We start from the raw sequence: 20,408 nt of genomic DNA, 5'->3' as shown, positions 1-20,408 counted from the left end.
CTTGTAAGTCATTCATTTCTTGGGATGAAACGTTGACAAATCTGGACAAAAAACAAAATTGGTGAAAAATTCCAACCTAACCTTCAAAGATCATCTGAAATTTTTTGGTTTTACATTCGTTTGAAGCACGAGAATGGGCAACAATTATCTTCCCACCACAATTCCTTAAGATGGATAAAAAATAATAGTCAAACTTGCTTTAGTGACCACCTGCATATGAAGACCACTTTTCTTGTCTCCCTTGGATGGTCTTTATAGACAGGTTTCACTGTAGTAGGAATCTTACCTTGTCCCTGCCACTGCGCCATCGTTTTTGCCCTGTTCTTCATCCAGCTCCACTCCAGCCCATTCTCCTTTAGCAAACTCTGTGGTACCAGTGTACCTCAAGGTCCCTAGCTTGCTACCACTCACAAGAACCCTGTCTCCAACCTAACAAGCAGGGGGGGGGGGGGGGGGGGGAGGGGGGATGAAAGAAAGAAAGAGAAAATACAGAACCAGTAAGAAATTTAGCTCTGTGTAGCTTCAAAAAGAGCAATGATACTAAATGATATCCCCACAAAATAGTGAAAATATATTTTTTTATTATTTTTACAACAAAACTTGCCACATTATTTAATTATCAATCACAGTTGCACCGGCATAGCTTGAAGTGCCTACAATGTAGTTTGCTACCACTTGCAAGGACCCTGTCTCCAACCTTACAAAATACATATAGAACCTCCTTTTTTTCATCAGCTATCATTGTTAATTTACATTTAACACAAGCAGTTGTGATTGTTTGTGACAAGATTATACAATGTCACCACAAACCTGGATTATAACAAGGATTATGACACGATTACCATTTAGAAATGGTTAATTAACCTGCGGCTGTGCCATTGTGAGCCATAGTTAACTAAAAATGACTTGAATTTTTTAATGAACAGAGCCATCTGTTCCTCCATAATTACATTCCATCCTATCTGAATATCCATCATTATTTTTTAATTTCTCCATCCCCCTTTCATTTATACTCCCACCTTTCTTTGTTCCTCTCTTACCAATACTCGTCCTCTTGTCTTACTTCCTATCTTGTCTTACCGGTACTTCTTATCTTCATCAATCTTGAGTCCTTATCCATCACATTTTTGTCCATCCTAATTTGTCCTTCCTTTGTCATCTTTCATTCTTATTTTTCTACTTCTCCAAATATTACCTCTTCTCACATACTCTTCTCCTCTACATCCCTTCATATTTAGCCTTTTACACTAGCACAATGCTGACATTTGTGGTATTTTTGTTTTAAAAAGCTATATACTGTACATGTACAATCGCTCCATTTCACCGTCACAACAACCCTTTCTTGACAACTAAAACCATATGTGAACATGACCTGGAGATGACCGTAATATATATTAACCATACAAGGTCCAATGATGAATCACTTTCTCCTCGCCACACTCGAGATATGAATCATACAACAATATGATCATCCTTCATTGATTGACCCTCTAATTCATTACACATGTCTGTGTATGCTGCAATCTCGTGTTAAGGATCCTCTCTTTCTTATCTCTCTGCATCTTATTATCTATTTACTTTCCATAAATTCTGTGATAAAATCATGTAAACATTGTATCTCTACCAATGTCATTCTCTACATATTGACATAACGTAAACTGCATACAAAAGTAAATCTCTCTTGTCAATATTCTTCAAATATCAAATATACATGTAGTTCATGAACCAAGCATACAGATACATTTCAGGTTCTTCAGGTATTTAGAATATTGATTAACAAAATATATGATTAGTACAGGTGTATTGTAAGACTTGATCATGTACATGTACGATGTATTTCCTTGCATATTTTTTCTTGTAATATTTTTGTTTTCTGACATTCTTATCAACCACAGTTTTAAAATCCTTATGAATCACAAGCTCTACTTGAACTGGTCATGAATGATCTACACTAGTTGTATTTCTTAAAGTCAGGTATGTCAAACAGTATCCCCCTTGCCTCCACCCAACTAACATTAATAACACTAAGCCTGCGGGCCCAGAATAAATTGAGTATATTACATTTACATATTACTATTCATTCATACTGAGTGATTGTAAATAGACGCGAGACAGAGCTCCCATCACAGTCTGACTAATTCAATCATGAGTCCTTTGTGAGTGAGACTGCAGTCACACACATACACAATGTACCTTCATATTGCAGGTGTATGTACCCCACTGAAGCTCATTAATAATAGATTTAAAACACACCAAGCTGATGCTACAATACCTGCAAACCACTCCGGCTTGTAGGGATCTTACTCCTCTCCATAATCATCCAAAATAAATGGCAATGAATGCCACACAGCAAATGAATTTATCCACAGTAATTAATCCAGCACAGTACAAGTCCTTAGTCCCTCGCGTACGATATCTTGCGTCCTAATGCTACAACAAGCCATGCCAGCCACCAAGCACTAATATCACATAATGACTCATTGCTGCCAAGGCTTTGCCTTTAGAAGGGAAAACTGTGACTAAACCGTCAATTTTTCTCGCCGACAGAACCCCAGCATAAAAACAGGAAATCGGTGTCTCATCCCCGCACTCGCTCAGCGCTCTATCCCGACAGGGAGGGAGAGAGCTCAATGGTGAAGATCTAACGCGATTAGTTGCCTTTTTCACTCAGCTACCCAGGAAGGGGGATAATTTTTTAACAATGGTTCATCCTTTCACCTAACAGACGAGTATAGCTGCAGAGTGGAATCTATTTTAGTTGTCTGTAGGTTGATGACGAGAGACGATGAACATTTGTGATAATAGCGTCAACCTACAACTTCCTTTCAGTGCTGTGATAGCCTCCTCTCCTTCACAACGCCTACATGTATTTGTTTATCTTATCTTTTAAATAGATTGATAAATCAGCACATGTTTTAAGTTAAACTATAACCAGATCAAAATCACATCCCTTAAATTTCCTGTTTGGAGCCAGCAGGGCTTAACTCTCTGTAAAAAAGTTTGAAAAAATGTGTATTGCCCTTGTAGTAGGTGCCAAAACATGGGTCAGTCGAAAATCATATTTTTTTCTTCTTTTTTTCTCCCTCTTTGGGCTGGTATTTCTCAGTTTTGAATGCTTTCATATTTCTATTCTTTAAAAAACAATATTTTTTTTTTTTTTAAGCCGACCGTAGTTTTCATGATTTTGGGGTCGGTCGCAAAGGGCAATACAACATCTTTTTTCGTAAGGCCTTAATATCAATATATGACTGAATGCCCTTCTGACTCCAAACAGACAATTTATTTGATTTTCACTTGATTTTCAGATGCTACATGTAGTATGAGGTGTTTAGTAATGAAACTCTATGTGAGGATATTCAAAATGTCTTCCTGCTTCACTTTCGACATATCATCTTGAACCATCAGGGTAAGTTTGGTGGATTGCACACATGGACTTAAAACTGCCAATAAAATCGACTAATTTCATAACAAATTTGTCATAATTCATTGAGACATTTTTTTGTTGGTAGATCCTAAAATTTTATTCTTGACCATTGCCAGTGCTTCCTTGAAATAGAATACTTCTCCAATGAATGCATCTCTGATAAACATCAAGGCTTTTTTAACAGATGAAGCTAGCTATTCCCATCTGGTCGACCCATCTTTGTTACGGTCTGATTAGTTTGTCAGATAAGTTTGTGAGAATCATCTATCATTCGTTATTGTCAAGGAGTAACTTACATGTACATGTACACATTAAACATCTACACATTAATTAAGAGATCATTATTTCTCTAAACTGACTTTTTTGTGGCTTCAATATAATATATATAAAATTTGTTTCTAACATAGACTATAATTTTGCTGAGTACTCATTATGGACACCAGCACGATTGAAGGGTTCACATTATAATTTGGATAATAAAGGCTGAAACATTTTATCTATTGAGAACATTTATATGTTTTTGTCTTAGACCCAATTACACTACAAGACAAACATTGCAAGTATTTTGGTAGAATTGGTTGTCAGCAATTACGCCATCGTGATGTTATGATGAAAATTGCTTGGCCACTATGCCAATGTTGGCAGAACAACTTCCACTGAACATCGCGATGTTAGTAAAATCTTCATATTTGGACCATAGTGTAAATGTGCCTCTTGATGGTGAACAGAAATTTGATTTACCTTAAGACCTGCAGGATCCTGCTTATCATCTATCATGAGACCCGGTTTGGCACCCGGTGGCTTTGACATAGAGCTCCTGGGTGAAGACACCCTCGTGCCCATCCTGGGCGTCGATGGCACATGCCTCGCGATACCCCCCACGGCCGACTTACTGTCCACGTGGCCCGCAGACTCTCGCACCAGCTTATCCGCCCGTGCAAAAACCCCCTTCTTGGGTTCGCACTGGAAGTACCTGATGCCGTTGACGGAGCCATCGTTCTTACCGATGGCTTCATCCAGGACCACGCCCGCCCACTCCCCGCTGGAGAACTGCGTCTCGCCCAGGAATTGGACGTGGCCATGTTTGTTGCCCCCAACGATGACGCGGTCCCCTATGATGAATTCATCAGAATGCTTTGCAGGGCCCCCATTGTTCACAGTTCGTACAGTCTTGTCCGCATGTTGGTTGGCCTCCGACGGTCGCATACCGGCTGCCCGGGCTGAATTGGCGACTGCATCTGTGAGATACACAGTAACGGAAAGTGATTAGTCATCACAGTTTATGGAAATGAATCCACCATACACTGTACATGCACATCTCAATTCCTTCATTGTATTCACAGAGTCACAGACGCAAGATCTACACATGATCTGCTTGCAGCAAAAAGGGCATTATTAAACTCTTATCATTTTACATGTAGAATTAACATCTTTCTGGCTTGTAACAGATAACATTACCCCTGCTCTAGACTAGCTGTATATAAAGGTGCTGTGGCATACATGGAATATTTCTATCATGAACTATTTACTTCACTTGGGTCAAAGCTGGCAAACATACAGATTAATGCCTTGCCAAAGGAGTGTAGTGCTATGGCAGAGATATGAATCTGGCATCTTTTTTAATCACCTGTCCACTGATTAGACCACAAAAACTAAGTACTGTAGTCTTTATCTTGTAATTCAGCCAGAGAAATCAAAGTACTATGATCAGGTTAAAAACACAAATCGGGACTTACATGTAAATAAAACTACATGGACATTATAGAGCTGTTAACATACACATGCATTTATCTTTAAACTCAGCTGTATCAATGTACCTGTAAATGTAGAGAGAACAGAGAGAAAGAGACAGAGAGAGAGAGAGAGAGAGAGAGAGCGAGAGAGAGAGAGAAAAGGAGGGATAGAGAGATTGCAAGGGGGCAGTGAGGAGAGAGTAAGAGAGAAAGAGAGAGTAATAAATGTGTATATGGAAAGACCAAACACTTCAAACTTGTGGAAATATACAGGGTTCATTTATTATATGGACTAAAAGTATGATTAAGAACTAGTAATTCTTTAATTATGTAAAACTGTTAGTAATTGAGAAAAAAAATGAAACAGAAACTGATTACATAAAGACCTTCAATCTACACTGTACCAAACTCTGGGCCTAATACATTGTAGTATACAGGAAAAACAAAGTCAAATTGCTAAGCATAAAACAAGTTAACATCTGTAGTAGATTAGTTTCTCACAGTTCCAAGCATTAACAAATAAAATCATGCTAGCAAATGCAAGCGAGATATAACTTTTAATTAATAAATATAGTAGTTTTTTTTTCTTCTTTCAATTCTACCTCTATGCGAATCTTATCCCTTATAACAAATTTGTGATATTAAAAATGTTGTTCATACCGAGTCTGCTGTAGAATTTTATTTATATTAATTACATGAATAAGTATAAATATTGTTTCTGTTGAAAAAGAGCTGTATGTTTGAATACTGAGCTTTATTATACCTGTACAATAAAATATTAATAAGATTTTGATATGTATGACAGGAAGAAGAGCCAAAGTCCATCAGAGCATATTATTTTTCTTTTCTTTAATTAAACAAACCTTCACATTTCATGGAAGGTTTAAAAGAAATAGATTTCCCAGAATCATTGATGCATGCAGTATATTAGAAACATGCCTCTCAAGTCTCAACATTAAAGGCATCGTTTAACAATGTTAATTCTGAGATGCACGGCCCTACATGTTATCAGTGTCTGTGATATGGTGTAATATTGAAGCCCTAATGCGCTTCAAAATGCTCAAAAAGTGCCTCAAAAAGTTTTTAAATCTTTGAATGACCAGTTTTACCATACTTGTTTTCCCCGATAGACTGTAGTGTTATGAAAACCGTTTGGCAAACGGTTTTTAAAATTTGTAATTCCAATCATAAATATCGTGATAATCAGACAGGCGATCGGCTTGTACGTAAAAGTCATGGGGTTCCTAACTGACCTTAAGGTTTATAATTATCATTGCAGCATGAGCTAAATCCAGGATTTTGTTTCAGAAACAGAGACAAAAATACCGTATCCCTTTAAGGCTTTGATTAAAAGTCCTCCTAAACTGTTAAACATTAGGATATCAAAGAAAAAAGAAAAGCTGATTAAAGTATTTTCATTGCTTTAATTCGTTCTATCGGGAAGGGTTTGGGGCTACATGAACTTCTGTGAAAATATCCCCCCGTATTCACGAAAGGTCAGGAAAATTGAATGAAAATAATGACAATGTTTTTTCAAAGATGGTCTTTGAGAGGAGGCTAATTTCTGAAAACGTGCCCATAAAATCAGACAATGACAAAGTGTCAATCACTAGCATTTTTAAAAACTCTTAGTATTATTTATCTTGTTTAAAATATGTCAGGTCGAGTATGCAGATTTCATAGATTTCTCAGAAAGAGTTGGGTAAACTGGACCCAACACTTTGGAATTTCTGAAATATGAGGGGTGTATTTCACAAGCGTAACACCTGACCTTTCATGATAAGAGGGTACGTTTTCACAAAAGTTTATGTAAGGCGATAATGCAAAGATCTGATGGAACGAAGTACAGGTGTAAGCCTTTTCTTTGGGGAAAAAAAGAAAATTGAGACTAGATATATAAAAGTTAATAAAATGCATCAGATATAAATATACATGTATGCCAAAGATGTTAGCACATATTAAGTTTTTACATATCACTCATCAGTCATTTAGTACTGAAAATAAGCACTGTATATTTCACATAAATGTCAAAGCATGGTTTAACAAAATATCTATGAAAGCTTGGTTATTCTAAGAGAATGAACAGCTACTGTACATGAAATCACGCATCATGTTAAATACATTTGCATATTTAATATTAGCTCTTGATTTAAATATGATTACATATTCTGAAGAAAAAGAAAACATTTGTTAGTCTAAAACTGCAAACATGATATAATAGAATTAGTATAGTTGAATAACGTTAGTAATTTAGCTGAACTAAGACGATATATCATCACTGCACAACATTGGTCATTTACCATACCTCTGATTCGGCTTGCATGGACACCACCAGCTATATCATAATTTACATGTAAAAGCAACACAGAGCAACATGAATGGCTTGAACAGTAAGAAAAAAGGTGAATTATTTTTAACAAAATCAATTTTCTGTTGGCAAACAAACAAACAAAGCAGTCACATACTTTACATGATTACATGAACAAACATTGAAAATTATACAATCATGTATATGTCAAAAAACACAGTAACAGAACCCATCAAATTCATTACTGAAAGTGCTGCATACTTGCATTAATTTTTTTTCTGGGGGCATTCTACATTTTGTGGTTTGGTTATTTAGTAACTTTTGAATACCGGTAGGCCTGTCTTCATCAGACCGAAGTTGAAAAAAAACATGCAATTTTCAGACTCGGGATATTTTCCCAAAAGCTCGAAATTGCGTCTTTACCAGACCGAATGCTCATCACAAACTAGCGCAAATTAGCCCGCTTTTTCCCATTATGTAAACAAACCTGCCAACCTTTCACAGCAAAAAATAGGAATCTCTCAAGGAAAAATTAGGAATACCAGGCCTTAAATTAATCGACGGCCATCGACGGCCAGGCCGTCGATGCCCCTATGACTGGCCGCGGTGCCCTCCCAAAAAAAGATAAATTCACGGCCAAAAAGGCCGTGCCCTTTTTTTCAAACTGGCCGACGTGCCTTTTTTTCCAACTGGACGTGCCCTTTTTTTTTAAATTTGCGCACATAAAACCACCAATTGCGCCCATAATCATCTAAAACTAGACGGCAAGGCGCAAGTGTTTTCCGTGAAAATGCGCCCATAAATTATTAGAACAGTAAAAATACACGAATCACGAACAGTTTGCCGCCCACGAGCTCTCTTCTAGCTTCGTATTTAGTGCTTTAATAAGGCGCAAGTGCCGTGAAAATGCGCCCTTTGTTATTATATAGCTTATAGGCAATGCGCTAGCGCACGTACGTACGTACGTTCATGCGATCGCATGATATGCATATGGTGCATGCTGACGCACGCACGTACGTACGTACAAATCGAAGGCCAGGATCAAGAAAACAAATCGTCAAATGGAGAAATAAACAAGCATTCAAATAGTCATTAGAGATCTGTCGAGGTTTGTTTGTAGGTCTAGTTTATTATTTTATCTGAAATAGAATTTAGAATTATCTTATTAATAAGTTAAGAACACCTACGATGTTCTCGATCGTAGTTACTCTCATTTTGCCACCAGCCGACCTCGCTTCAAAAAGCTACCCCGCCAGCTTCCCAAGACGAACGTTTCGAGTCCCGGTAAAATTACGCGCTGCGAATCTCCGAGGGTGCATCGGTTTCGCTGGCAAACTTCCAGCCCGACAGCTTCCCACCAAAAGTGGCGAGAGTGTGTGTGCAAGGAACGATTTTGGTTTCGTGAATGCACGTTACGCAACTGAGCTGAGCGTGTCACTTTCAGCTGTCGAATGTCTATAAGGATATTTGTACATCTTATTTCATTAGTTACGCCTATCTAGACCTTTCTATAGAACTACAACAGTTAAAAAGATAATTTCTTCAAATTTGCTCCTTCTAGTTCTACCGAGAGAGTGGCGGAAGGTTTGTGTGTGAGGTGCGATTTTGATTTGGGATACCCGGCCCGGTAAACTTGCCAAGACCAAGTCCTGACTTTCGATGTTTGTGAAATTGACAATTTATTTATTCATTGCTCATCAATATTTTCAGTTACTTTAAAATACTGTTTAATGCGCAAGTTTGATGTTCTTAATCAATCTTTCCTGTTCATATTGTTAAGATTAAAAAGTTATTAAATTGATCGTTCGATCTATTCACATTATGAAATTAACATTTGTAATGTTAGACTCTCTTTGAACTTATGATTAGATAAGGGGCATATCTGTTTTTTGAAAATTGCCCCTTGCTCTGGTAAATTCCCGTGGCAAAGGGCAACTTAAAAAAAAAATGGCCCCTTGCTCCTGGCTGCTAAATCTAAGGCTTGCGGGCCGCCGCCTTGTTTGTATGTACCGCAGACCTCTATACATTCTGTGAAGAAGCTGGTGCTAAAAGTCATGGGAAATTGATCAGTTTCATAAAATACACATGACATTAACAAAAATAGAATCAATTTTTTTGGCCTCATACTCGATGCCCTTTTTGTAAAATATTTTGGCCTCGATGCCCTTTTTGTAAAAATATTTTGGCCTTGGTGCCCTTAAAAATATGAGGTACTCAAGGCCAAACTGGCCTTGCCCTAAAAATGACGAAATTTAAGGCCTGGAATACAATCTACTTTGTAAAAAAAAAGGAAGAGAGAGGAATCTAGGGTTCTAAACAACAACTTAAAGGCCCCCCCCCCCAAGAATCATTCCTCCTAAAATAAGTACATATACATGTATGGTTGGCAGTTTCTCTTCTTCCTCCACTTCATCTCTACCTCTATTCTGTTAAATCCTCTATCTGTTCCCACTAAATTCTCAGCACAGAGGCAACAAGATCCCAAATAATACAATAATTTGCCATCACAAGGCCCCACTAAATTCCTCTTATCTGTAAAAACACCGTTCTCTCATCCCCACAAATGCATTATCGTGTAAGCTGCCATGTGCCTACATCTCATCGCAGCCCTGCCATGGAATGCTTCTGCCGTCATGAAACTAAAGACCTGTTCCCGATCCATCTATCATCTATGAACTGTGAAGATATCATGAGAAAGGAATGCAAGCAATCCTAAAGCTCTATATCGGTCCGGTCAGATTTAACCATCAAAGCGGTGGTGTATCCGGTTCATCAAAATTCTTACTTTTGTAAATTATCCTTCAGAGAGTTTTTTCAAAAACAATCTCATTTCTGCATAGTTTGTCAGTACTTCATTGTAGCATTGAAAATTGAAATAGACTGGGGTTCGTGCAATTCAACTTCTGGAGGTAGGGACACTTGAAATGTACTAGTAACCCCATAACTCCAAGAAGCTGCTATATTTTTTTAATCATTAAACCTTGGTAATTAGAATGCATTACAGATCAAAAAGTGTTGCTAAGCAATGAAGTATCAAATGATAGGTAGATCATTTTTCTTGCCATTTTTCAAAATATCTTGTGCAGACAGAAGCATTCCCCTAACCCGGCTAAACCACTTTTTTGTTTATAATGACAAACATGTAAAATTAAAGTGTAATGGTACGCTTCACAATTCTGTACAGAGCTCAGTGAATACATGTAGGACCTTTGTTGCCATTCATTAACACCTTATTTTTCAAAATGTCATGGTTTACCTCTAAATGAGGTTTAAATGGTTGGAAGATAGAGAGAAAGAGATGGAGAGGGGGAGAGGGGAAAGGGGGAAAGGGGAAAGAGGGAGAGGGGAAAGGGGGAGAGGGGAAAAGGGGAAAAGGGGGAGGGGGAAAGTGGGAAAGGGGGAGAGGGGGAAAGGGGGAAAGGGGGAAAGGGGGAAAGGGGGAAAGGGGAGGGGGGGGGGAGAAAGGGGAGGGGGGGGGGAGAGAGGGGGGAGAGAGGGGGGAGAGAGAGAGGTAGGAGAGGGACATACTTACTGGTAGAGGGAAATGGAAAAGTACGTAAATGCAATGTTTATTTACAAAGGGAGAGGAGGAGAGGAGGAGAGGAGAATGGGGAATGGGGTAGAAGGTGAAAGGGAAAGAGGATGTGGAGCTAAACATACCAGAGAAAGGGAGGAAGTTCATGTACATACATGTAGCAGAGAGCTAGAGACAAACATAGAATGGAAAAGAGAGTGATAGAGGGAGAGAGAGGGGGAGAGAGACTGCAAGGAGAGGGAAGGAGAGAGAAAGACAGCCAGACATACGTAGAGAGACGGAAAGACAGAGAGAGGGAGAAATAGAGAGAGAAAGAGAGAGAGAGAGAGAGAGAGAGAGAAATGTGGGGGAAGAGAAAGAGCACCTTATTGATGCTGACAGCTTTGACTCTGGTAATGAGAACTATTGTTGTGTTCAACACAAGTCTGTTTTAACAAGCATCCTTTGTCATTTCGCAAAGGTCAACATACTTTTCAATAAGATTGGTACATAGAAGAACAATAGCATCTCCCTGATCTTTTCTTGCTTGGTTGCTCAAATGGCAAGGAAGGAGGAAAAACTGTTTCAACTAAAATAACCCAATTGATTTCTCCTGACTTGAATTTAGCCTATTATATCTGCAGGGTTGGACACTACTACACTACTACTACAACATATGTACAACAGAGAGCATGACAAATTCGATTGAGATACATAGAACAAACCAAAGTAGGGACAAACCTTAATAGATTCCTTGAACCTCATTTCTAAGATTGTGCTTCTCTCTTTAGAAGAATAATCTTATTGTATATCCAGTACATGTAAAGCAGACAATTAAAGTAATTTGTTTGAGCCTGAAAATCTTTAATACTAAGAAAAATAAAACTTTCAGTATGTTTCTAAAAGTAAATATCGATAGATCACATGTAGTCATGTACTGATCTCTTTAAATATAATGTCCTTCCTTTTATGAAGTCAATGTTGCCAAAAGATGGCAGTCTTCATATCTGTCATTAATTTCTCTAAGAGCAAGTTTCTGTAATCTACTATTTCAAGAAAAAACATTAGAGGCATGTGTGAAAGGGTCGACTGTACACTGTGGGCCAATGTAGGAAGAAAAGATGCTATTTTCATATAGCCCCAAGACATCATGATGTCATCTTCTAATCTTGGACAGTAACTGACAATGAAATCAACATGTCTAGATGGCCGGAAGGAATGCAGGGAATGGACAAGTTGGGTGACTCTACATTCCATTGGCAGGACGGAAATCGTTAACAATATTTAGCTTAGTTAAGAGTTAAACAGTATGCATCATCGGCTCATCGCCATCCTTTTACGAGTTCAACTTCAGAAGTAATCCAGATCTGGACCCCATTGCACAAACATTACCACTGTTGGTAATTTTGCCATCAAGAATAACTACCATCATCATGGCAACATTAAACCAGGGAGATGTCAGTTATTTAACTGACATCTCCCTGATTAAACAGCCAATCAAAACAAACACTCATATTTTTGTGTGGAATATCCTGCTAAATGTACAAACTCTGGAGAAACCAAAATTGTACTACAGGTCAGTATACCAGGATTTTATCTTGGGTATTCTATAAATACATGACACATGTACTGAGGGTAGTATTGACCTGACATGACCTGAGCCAATCCCTCGAGATATGGCTCGTTTTCTTTTGGTTCTCTCCCTAACACTTGTTTGTCAATCTCTTTTCATGGTTTTCTATGGTAGCTGTCAATGCATACCATCTACATGTATAGTAGCCTGTTCACACTTCAGGAAATATCAACAATTTTCAGGGAAGAAACGTGAGTCGGCTAGAATGTACAGTACATGTACCAATGTAAAGGTGTAGCAAAGGGGCGTACATGTACACAACTACACAACATGGGAAGAAAATAATTTAAAGGAAACCAAAACCTTCATACTAAGTTACTTTTAATGTAAAGTTTAAGATATTTGAAAAATATCAGTGAAAATTTGAACAAAATCGGGCAAGGAATAAGGAAGTAAGAGCTTTTTGAAATGACTAGTCACCAGAGGGCCGTATTCAATTTGATGACATCATCTGTGGACAACTCTCCATGCCTTTTGTACATCAAATTTCATGTTTTTCCTTCTTTCTTGTGATTGAGATAATGTACTCCCCCGAAAGCAAGATATAGAATGCAAAATGATATTCTACTTCACATGTTATGAAGTCGGATCAAGAACACAAATAAATAAGAAGAAAACAAAAAAATTGTGAAATTTTATGTACAAAAGGCATGGAGAGTTGTTCACAGATGATGTCATCAAATTGAATACCGCCCTCTAGTGACTAGTCATTTCAAAAAGCTCTTACTTCCTTATTCCTTGCCCGATTTTGTTCAAACTTTCACTTATTTATTCAAATCTTTTAAACTTTACAATAAAAGTAACTTAGTATGAAGGTTTTGGTTTCCTTTAAAGATGGTATGTATCAAGAACCTGTTTTGTATAGTTTAAAGAGATGGTTCATTGAAATGTGGAAAATGGGCAAATTATACCTCTACAGATTGCTGAGAACATTAACAAAATGAGCAAAGTACTTTTGAAGCCCTCACTGTTGTGAGGAATAAATTAAATGCAATTTTGTTACCCTTTCCTGAACCCACTCACTAAGTGAATTGACGGCGTTATTTTACATGCGAAACGATGACGTCACAATATGAACAACCTACATCACACATTCGGGACAATGTTGGATACCCATTGCAATTTTCAGATACATGTATGGGTTAACGTTGTTTGTATATTTACCGCCAGTGGTGATATTTCCTCTTGTTTTGGCTTTTTGAATGAGATACACTCAATAAATGATACTTTCTACAAATGTTTGTTTGATTTTTAGATTTTTTTCCCGTCACATTTGAGCATAAAAATCGGAAAAATAATCACATATTCTGAGGGCACTTCAGCGTGTATGTGTCTGATCTGGGAAGGCAAAGGACATTTTGCATGCTGACCTAACGACTCTTTTGGAGTAAAATAGGTGACAAATTTACATAGAATTGTCCAGATATTAATTACAAAAATGTGTGATTAGGCTGATTAATCATGTTTGATAAATCAAGTCGTATAGGACCTGATCAACCGAGAGAAACAGATCAGTCCGTTTCGCGATTCACGGCTAGCTCGAGCGCCGGGCTAAGGGCTAGGCTGGCTAGCAAGCTGCGCTAGATGTGATGCACGCATATAGAGGTCAGTGTATTGCACACATAGTACATGCACAGAGTACGCACGCACAGCTACCAGTTACGGGAAACTTGAACGCTACATCGACGATATATTCACTCGCTTTTTGGAAGTTATATATCATTTATCTAGACTAACGTCAGATTAAGAACCAAAACCATGCCATGGAGGAGCCTTCTGGAGTATACTCAAGTATGTTTTTGTCCATATCTACATGTATATTTCCAGGGGATTTTGATGAAGGTAAACGGCGTTAGGTATAAATGGGTACGGTACTCGAAAGTCAATGCAATACATGTGAATCGCACGCAAACTGAATCTCGCACCGTCGTCAATCATTTCAGCTGAGCGGCCCGCTGTTCATATTGTGATGTCACTTCAAAAATCAGCTGACTTACGATGTTTTGGGGGCGTTGAGTAGGTTGATTTTTCGTCAATTTCAATCAAGTTTTAAAAATTTCTCTCGAATGTACAAGTTACACAAATGTAATGATTTTACTCAGTGTAATTTTTCGATTGCAATGATACCAAATTCAGTCAAGTTTGAAATCAATAAACCATCTCTTTACAGGTAAAGACCAGTATTGGAAGCGCCCCAATTTCAAAAATGAAATGGAAGCTCTCATTACCAATCATGTGAGAGAATATGTTTTGACTAATACATGATGATAAAAAATTTGCCAGGAAACCGCCTACTAATTCATATATTTGGTAAATTTGTTTCTCTCATGGTCTGTGAGAGATATAGGGTAGTCCCATATACTGTGTATAGTGCTTGTAACTTTACGAAGAATGGGCCAAATTTCTTATCATTTTGATGATTCCAGAACCTTGCAGATGCTAGATGCTAGATGATCAACCTTTTCTGATCGATTCCACAACGTTTCTTTCACAATGCAATTGCATGACCATAACTGGTCTTTACCTTTAACAATGTATTTAAAATCAGCTGATACCTATAATGTTCCATGTTGAGCTTAAATTGAAGCTGGCCAAACATCAGTACACAATTACAGTACATGCAGGCGCGATAGCTCAGTCGGTAGAGCAGTGGTCTCGTAATCCAGTGAACCTGGGTTCGAATAACTTCGAAACCAGTGCCTTTTGGTAAGGCAGTAAATCCTCATTACCAGGTCCCTCGGAGAGGACCTAAAGCCGTCAGCCGTCTGGTTGCTTACTTACAAGCATTTATGCTTTCTTAGCAGTCAGGTACATGTATAAAATAACAACCACCACCGATGTACATGTACATTTATTTTATGTTAGCCCTGCACACACCTTGGAAGGTTATGCTGTTTTCTCACACTTTCATGTATACCTGTATGATCTAACTTTACATTAACGTGAAATGATTCTTTATCACACATTCCTTCAAAACAATGCTCAAACCACCATTCCAATATACAATGTTCTGTATTCTGTTACACAGCAATGTTCAGACTTCCGTAACAGTTTTATACAGATATTCTTAATGTTATACAATGAATTTTGCTAGTCTGAACAAGGCTAGGGTGTCTCTCCCACATCCCAGAACACCTACAGGTCAAACTTATGTCAGATTCTTGCCACAATTGTTGGCAAACAGTTAGTTACAAAGAGATTTGTCCACAGTTTCAAGTTCGACTGAAAGGCGTGTTTATATTATAATGGATCACAAATTCTTTGCAGAGGTGGTTCTTCCAATACAACAATGAATAAAAGGGAGCTTACGAGTATCACTATCAGCAACTTTAGCAATCTTAGCATACCTGTAACCAAAAATGTTGCGGTGTTGTGGTCTAGTGGATATGTCACCGGACTTTGGATCACTTCACTTCATTCCTAATTCTATCCTTTAACTTTATATCCATCTATCCACCACCTACATATCCATCCGCCTATCCATCCATACATCCATTGATCCAATTCTACTTCAGTATGAATAAAGCAAACTTTCCACACAGGGGGGCGTTTCACAAAAACTTGTCATCAGTGACAAATGACAGTTTTTGTTATTTTGAGCAACCAAAATCTTTGCTTCTGATTGATTATCAGCAGATTTGTCACTGATTTTAGTCTATTTGTCATTGAAAAAGGGCTTTCTGAAACGGGTCCCTGGTCTCCCCCTCTCCACAAAGCCAATGTCAAATCTCTATTCAATTCTATTCTATTCAATTTCACTAGCCATATCTGGGATTCATCTTTGAAGTGTCACATGCCTCATAAAAATAGCTACTTGTCATTGATAGGCAAACTTCATCCAATTACACTCAAGAATCTCCGCCCATCTTCAAACTCTGACTTTTATTGATAATAAATATAACACTTGGTATTTCAAGCTCTCTAGATAGCTTTTAATCTCTTCATTTTAATTCCTGCACTTTGTCAGAGCAGTTTATTTTGTCAGTGGTTAACTTTCAATTTCTTTATTGTATTTAGTATACAACAGTAAAATCTGTTCTAGAAATGTTAAAATTTGTATAAATAGATGAATATAAATGAATTCAAAGAATTTACTTTTATTTCCTTACTTGAACATCATAAAATATTCTACCATTTTCAAAACGTAAAAAAATAGAAATTAAGTATATATTTAAAGGTAAACACCAGTATTGGAAACGCCCCAATTTCAAAAAATAATATGGAAGCTCTCATTACCAATCATGTGAAAGAATATGTTTTGACTAATACATGATGATAAAAAATTTGCCAGGAAACCGCCTACTAATATATTTGGTAAATTTGTTTCTCTCATGGTCTGTGAGAGATATAGGGTAGTCCCATATACATCTTTCTGTGTATAGTGCTTGTAACTTTACGAAGAATGGGCCAAATTTCTTATCATTTTGATGATTCCAGAACCTTGCAGATGCTAGATGCTAGATGCTAGATGCTAGATGATCAACCTTTTCTGATCGATTCCACAACGTTTCTTTCACAATGCAATCGCATGACCATAACTGGTCTTTACCTTTAATGTAGACAGTGACAGTACGGTGTGTCTAATTTTTTCATAAAGTAAAAATGCCTTGATAAAGTTGATTGTGAAAGTAGCAGATCTTTTTATCGTTATTTTACAGAGCTGTTTAGAAGAATATGGACCAACATTTATGCAAATTATTGTACTATTATATATTCTAAATGTATATTTCTTTCTACCAAGTTTTGTAATTTTGTATGTGAAAGATTGATTTGTCCCCCATTTATGGTTCTTGAGAATATGACATATCAAAGCTTACATCTAAAAGTATTCAAAAAAGGCCTTGATTCAACCAACCCACCTTTCATTCTCGAGTTACGAAAAAACATAGTAACATCAAATTTACAAGGGGTATGAATAATTTAGTTGTTGAAGGCAAATTTAATCGTGAAATATTGCAATTTACATAAATGCAAACACTTCCCTTTTCATAAATTTGCTATTTCCACTAGGGTAAAAGTTACTACAATATTTGCTTCCCAGGCATCCTTGAACGCGAGCATGCAATAATACTCTTGAGATAGGAAATGACTTCAACAGTATTCTCTACTCAGAACCAAAAGGGCATTAACGCTCAGTTAACAACATCCTTCTGGCTCTCTCTCTCTCTCTCTCTCTCTCTCTCTCTCTCTCTCTTTCTGTAACATACATACATGTACATTATATCTTGCATGCACACACACACATTAAAAAAAAAAATTGGGGACACAAGGCACTGAAAAGTAAGCCAGACCCAGACTTAAAGTTTGCCCTATCTGAAGTTTAGCAGGCTTCCTGAATAGAGGAATATAGGAAATGGAATGGAGATATGAACAGCACGTACATGTACACATGCGTCTATGGACGCTGGGTTGCGATTATACATTTCAATTTTTACTTTGACTCAGAAATTGTGCTGAATTGCATATTTGATTTGATAAGTCTTTTTTTAGGAGAAAAGTGAATTGTAGAGTTACAATGGATGACTTGGTGACATCATGAACTTGAAGCTAATTCTCAAGTTCCTCGCAATTTGAAGATATGCGGGTGAGACCTGGGAGTATGACGTCAATGAAAATAATCTTAACCTTTTCTTTAATTCTTAAGAAAAAAAGGGGGATCTAAACCTCTAAGGTACAGTTCAACCCCTGAGTCTATATAGGCTAAAAACTTTAAAAATGCCAAATGGGCTTTGAAAGTGAATGCTGTGATTTTATTGAAGGCGAAGTCCATCCTGATGTTAAAATGAGAGGAACAGGTCAGTGTAAGTTTGATACTGCTTTAGTACATTACATACAGAAAAGGAATTTTTGAAGCACATCTACCGGGTATAACATTTTGTTGACCCAAACACTAAAATAAGGACAATGGTATCTGCTTTAATATTAAAAGTACTGTATCTGTTTGAAATTATGGCAAGACAATGCAACACTCCCCCCCCCCCCCATTTTTTTTCTATCTGTAACTGAGAATTATACATTTAATGTGCACACACTCAAAGCAACAGGACAGCTTCTTGAAATGTTAATCATTTACATGTAAAACACAGTGACAGTTAAAATACATGGACTGAAACACAACATTGTATACCTTTACTCTTGACAATAATACAGACATACAAGTATTAGTGTATTTGGACACAAGCAACAAATACAGGAAAATATGTGCACATGTACAGTACATAACGGAAATCCCTTGAAAATGTAAATTCATTGTATGATACCATCAAGATTTAAAGTAACTCCAAACAAAATCAAAAACAACAAAATCAAAAACAGCAGATTCAATTCCAAAAAGTTAGGGAATCAAATAAAATCCAAGGTAAACCTGCATTCAGAATCTGTATTTTCATCATCAACATGAAAATGTCCAAAAATGTCCACACTGAAACGTACCTTCAACTTTAACAGATGTTTGAAGCGAGCCTGGACGTGGTATGCCCCCTCCCGGTTTGGCAATCTTAGAGGGCGCTTTTAACCCTGATGGTCGAGACGCCATCGCCACCGCTGGTAGTTTCCTTAAAAACTGTTAAATTCCTTGTTCTCCTGGACTAAAGTGAAGTCTCTAGTGATGCCGAAATCATCACAGATATGATCGTGACGCACGGTTCAACCTCGGTTGTTCAGTTTTGTTGGGCATCTACTCGTGAAAAAAGTGGCCAAGCTTTGTCCATTTTACAAGAACTCTGGATACAATTGTCTGCTATATGTACTCCCACTCTCCGGAAATGATCAGTAAGAGGATCTGCATAGAGAACAGAAATATATGGAATGGGGTTAAATTTCCTACATGTTTTCATAACATATTTATCTGTTCTGAAGCATAGGGGCATGAACTCTGTGTTAAAGCACAAGTTAATACCCTTCTGTCTCCAAAAGCCGAAATGTAACATATTTCATTGAGGGAAAGTCAAAGTACACTTTAACCAAAACGCAAGCTAATGAAAATGATACCATCCAAAAGTCAATCTGTTGAATAACAAGCCAAAGATAACTCAAACTGCAACAGGATTTATTGAAAATGCATGTTGCACATGCACATCAAATCCTGGGGTTCAAGAACCCCTTGAAGTTTTGGAGGCCAGAGAAAACACTTGCTGCAAATGTAGCTAACATGTTTATGAGACAGTAACATTTGTATCAATTGTACATGCATCCCACTGATATCACAGAAGCAATACACATTTCTGCCTTGTGAAGAAAACTAGGGCCCTGTTTCATTAAACTTGCTATCAATAACAAATGCCTAATGTCTATGACAAATTTGCTCTCAGCCAATCAGATGCCATGATTTCAGGAGTTTATAACAATAATTGTAACTTGTTATTGATATCAAGTTTTATGAAACCTGGCCCTGGTTTACCGCAGACTGTTGGTCAGGACAATGAAAGTGTGTGGACAAATGCCACAAACAAGACAACACCGTAGCAGAGATACTGTACAGTGGTACCACAACGTTGCCTAGGAAGATCATACATGTACATGTAGTTTGCATAGGCCCTTGCTACTCGTACATGTAGTGCATAACAAGTGTCTGAACTACGCAACTACAGTGTATGCACACATGTAGATACATAGTCACGTAGTTCAGACACTTCTACATCTACACATGTACATGTATAGTCCCGGTTACATCTGTTTTTATATGTTTTGTATTCTTCCATCATGTATGTCCTCCTCCCTTACAAGCATCCCACACATGCAGAGCACGGTGTCTCCACTCATTGCGCGATCCCCCAAAACAATCGTAAAAAAGAATG

The 20,408-nt window shown here is 37.5% G+C and overlaps 1 protein-coding gene across 8 annotated transcripts in view; it reads right to left on the bottom strand.

The window, feature by feature from the left end:
- The window catches only part of LOC594474 (CAP-Gly domain-containing linker protein 1), an 84,502-nt gene that overhangs the window by 46,702 nt on the left and 17,392 nt on the right, over positions 1-20,408 (bottom strand). For 6 of the 8 annotated variants that reach the window (XM_030991666.1, XM_030991672.1, XM_030991669.1 and 3 more), the window contains exons 2-5: positions 19,045-19,393; positions 7,463-7,492; positions 4,166-4,662; positions 287-429 (exon numbers count right to left, since the gene is read on the bottom strand). In XM_030991666.1, coding sequence (XP_030847526.1) covers positions 287-429; positions 4,166-4,662; positions 7,463-7,492; positions 19,045-19,147 — 773 coding nt within the window. In that variant the 5' untranslated portion in view covers positions 19,148-19,393. Of the gene's footprint in view, positions 1-286; positions 430-2,272; positions 2,953-4,165; positions 4,663-7,462; positions 7,493-19,044; positions 19,394-20,408 lie in introns of those variants that run through there. The other 2 variants (XM_030991668.1, XM_030991673.1) reach the window with 2 other exon arrangements.

This window comes from Strongylocentrotus purpuratus, unplaced genomic scaffold, assembly GCF_000002235.5.
Source record: "Strongylocentrotus purpuratus isolate Spur 01 unplaced genomic scaffold, Spur_5.0 spur5_scaffold_2, whole genome shotgun sequence".
Lineage (NCBI taxonomy): Eukaryota > Metazoa > Echinodermata > Echinoidea > Camarodonta > Strongylocentrotidae > Strongylocentrotus > Strongylocentrotus purpuratus.
This window is presented reverse-complemented; position numbering and strand designations above follow the sequence as displayed.